This window comes from Mesitornis unicolor, unplaced genomic scaffold (genome assembly GCF_000695765.1).
Source record: "Mesitornis unicolor isolate BGI_N332 unplaced genomic scaffold, ASM69576v1 scaffold16328, whole genome shotgun sequence".
In the NCBI taxonomy this organism is placed as follows: Eukaryota; Metazoa; Chordata; class Aves; order Mesitornithiformes; family Mesitornithidae; genus Mesitornis; species Mesitornis unicolor.
The window spans coordinates 6,746-8,819 of record NW_010201326.1 but is presented as its reverse complement, the minus strand read 5'-3'; the positions used below and the strand labels follow the sequence as shown (position 1 = coordinate 8,819).

The window sequence follows — 2,074 nt, the reverse complement described above, 5'->3', positions numbered from 1 at the left end:
TCCCCTCCACATCGGGCAGTAGCCCCTGCCACAGACAAGACGTTGCATGGAAGTCCTCACCATAACAAACTCCTAGCCCAGTTCAATCCTTCATATCATAAATTTTTAACACAACCCATTATGCTATCAAACTTACAATAGAAAGCAATGTTTACTAAAAATCCAAGCATCACAGAATCACAGAATGTGTTGGGTTGGAACGAACTTTTAAAGCTGATCCAGTCCAACCCCTGCAGTGAGCAGGGACATTGTCACCAGATCAGGCTGCTCAGACCCCATCAAGCCTGGGCTTGAATATCTCCAGGGATGGGGCCTGCACCACCTCTGGGCAATCTGTGCCAGTGATCAACCACCCTCATGGTGAAGAGCTTTTCCCTAATATCCAACCTAAATCTCCCCTTTTCTAGTTTAAAACCATTACCCTCATCCTATCACTACATGCCCCAGTGAACAGCTCTTCCCAGATTTCTTATAGGCACCTTTCAGGTATTGGAAGGTCACTACAAGGTCCCCCTGGAGCCTTCTCCAGGCTGAAGAACCCCAACTCTTTCAGCCTAAATTTGCAGCAGAGGTGGTCCAGCCCTTGGATCAAGTCATCAGGATATAATGGGACTTCTGATGAGTTCAAGAAGGTACTCGAAAAGTCAGTGCCCATATTTAGTGCAACGCTTGATTTTAATAGTTAAAACCACTATGTCCCACTCATTTACTCTTCAAGATATTCTCTCGAGGTCTAAGTCTTAGCAATGTTACTTGCACAATACATTTTGAAGTTCAGCTAAGGTATTTGGCACATCTTATTAAAAGTTACGTTACCGTTGAAAAAGATCCTTCACCCAGTATTTTCCCAAATTTGAAGTCGTCGGGTCGCTTCTTTCGAGGCTGCGGAGGCTGCTGTCCTGTGTGCTGCTGCAAGGAGTTTGAACTGGCTCTTGATTCAGCTGCAGTGCCCTCCATGGTGGCCCCCTGTCTGCTGCCACAGGTGGAAAGGACAGACGGGACAGACGGAGCGCTGGAGTCGGCCTGGTTCCTCACCATTGATGGGGATGAGCAGGAGCACAGCACCACGCTAGACTGGATGGGAACAGCATCATACTGAAGAGAGAAATGAAACTGTTATTCCCATACCTTCAAATAATTACCACACGCATCTACACTTTATTTCTCTATGAGCACCACATGAAGTCCCATTTGAAAGGGTTATCATTAAAATGTCTTTAGGAAGGAACGTTAGTATTTATTTTGGCAATGGCAGCTTTTAATTTGTTAAACAACTCTGTTTAGGTCATGCTGCGCACATACATGTAGCCGTAAGTCAAAAAGTCTGAGCGCCCTAATTCAAGAATCTCTCTTTTCAAACTCAAGGAAATGTTCCCTAACACCAAGGTATCAACTTTCATGGTATATTCTCCTACATGATCTTTAAATTTTATTTCATGCTTTGAGACAGAGTCATCCATCCAATCTTAACAGGCAGCAGTTTTTCTGAAATTAAAAGAACTACCTAGTTACGCAATGAACACCTGTACTAATTAGTAGCATTAATTTAGAGATTCAAGTTACAATGAACTGCAAATGAACAAGCAAAGCATGGAAAATTTAGTGGAGACAAAAAATATATTCCCACATTTTTACTTGGAATCTCACTTTCTCCAATAGTATTTCTCTTCAATATACATTGGCGAAGGACAGCAAGAAAAGAGAGAACAACACACAAAAGGCAGACCAGCTGGGGAGTTTAACAGTCAGCAATATCTAATACTTCTCTGAAGAGCACTCTTGTCCAGGACCTTTTAAAACAAGGGAGATTATTTAATGTGTACATACAGTCACATAAATACATCCCAATTCCAAAACAAAGAACCAGACATATCCCACGAAACAGCCAAGTACAAGAAGATACACTCCAAATACTGATTCTTATAATATACAAACCAAATCACCATTGGTAACCTTTTATCAATTTTTCCCAAGTAAGACCAAGGAAACCTGTCAAGCTGCTTTCCCTCCCTGCTGGTAATACATCTGTTATTTGAAGCAGACACTGGACAGGCTGCTTCACTTGAACCTGGCC

At 42.4% G+C, this 2,074-nt stretch overlaps 1 protein-coding gene across 1 annotated transcript in view; it reads right to left on the bottom strand.

Moving 5' to 3' along the window:
* PDPK1 (3-phosphoinositide dependent protein kinase 1) overlaps positions 1 to 1,089 on the bottom strand; it is a 12,290-nt gene extending 11,201 nt beyond the window's left edge. The window contains exon 1 of the mRNA XM_010190036.1: positions 817 to 1,089. Coding sequence (XP_010188338.1) covers positions 817 to 1,038 — 222 coding nt within the window. The 5' untranslated portion in view covers positions 1,039 to 1,089. The remainder of the gene's footprint in view (positions 1 to 816) is intronic.
* Between the last annotated feature and the right edge of the window lie 985 nt (positions 1,090 to 2,074).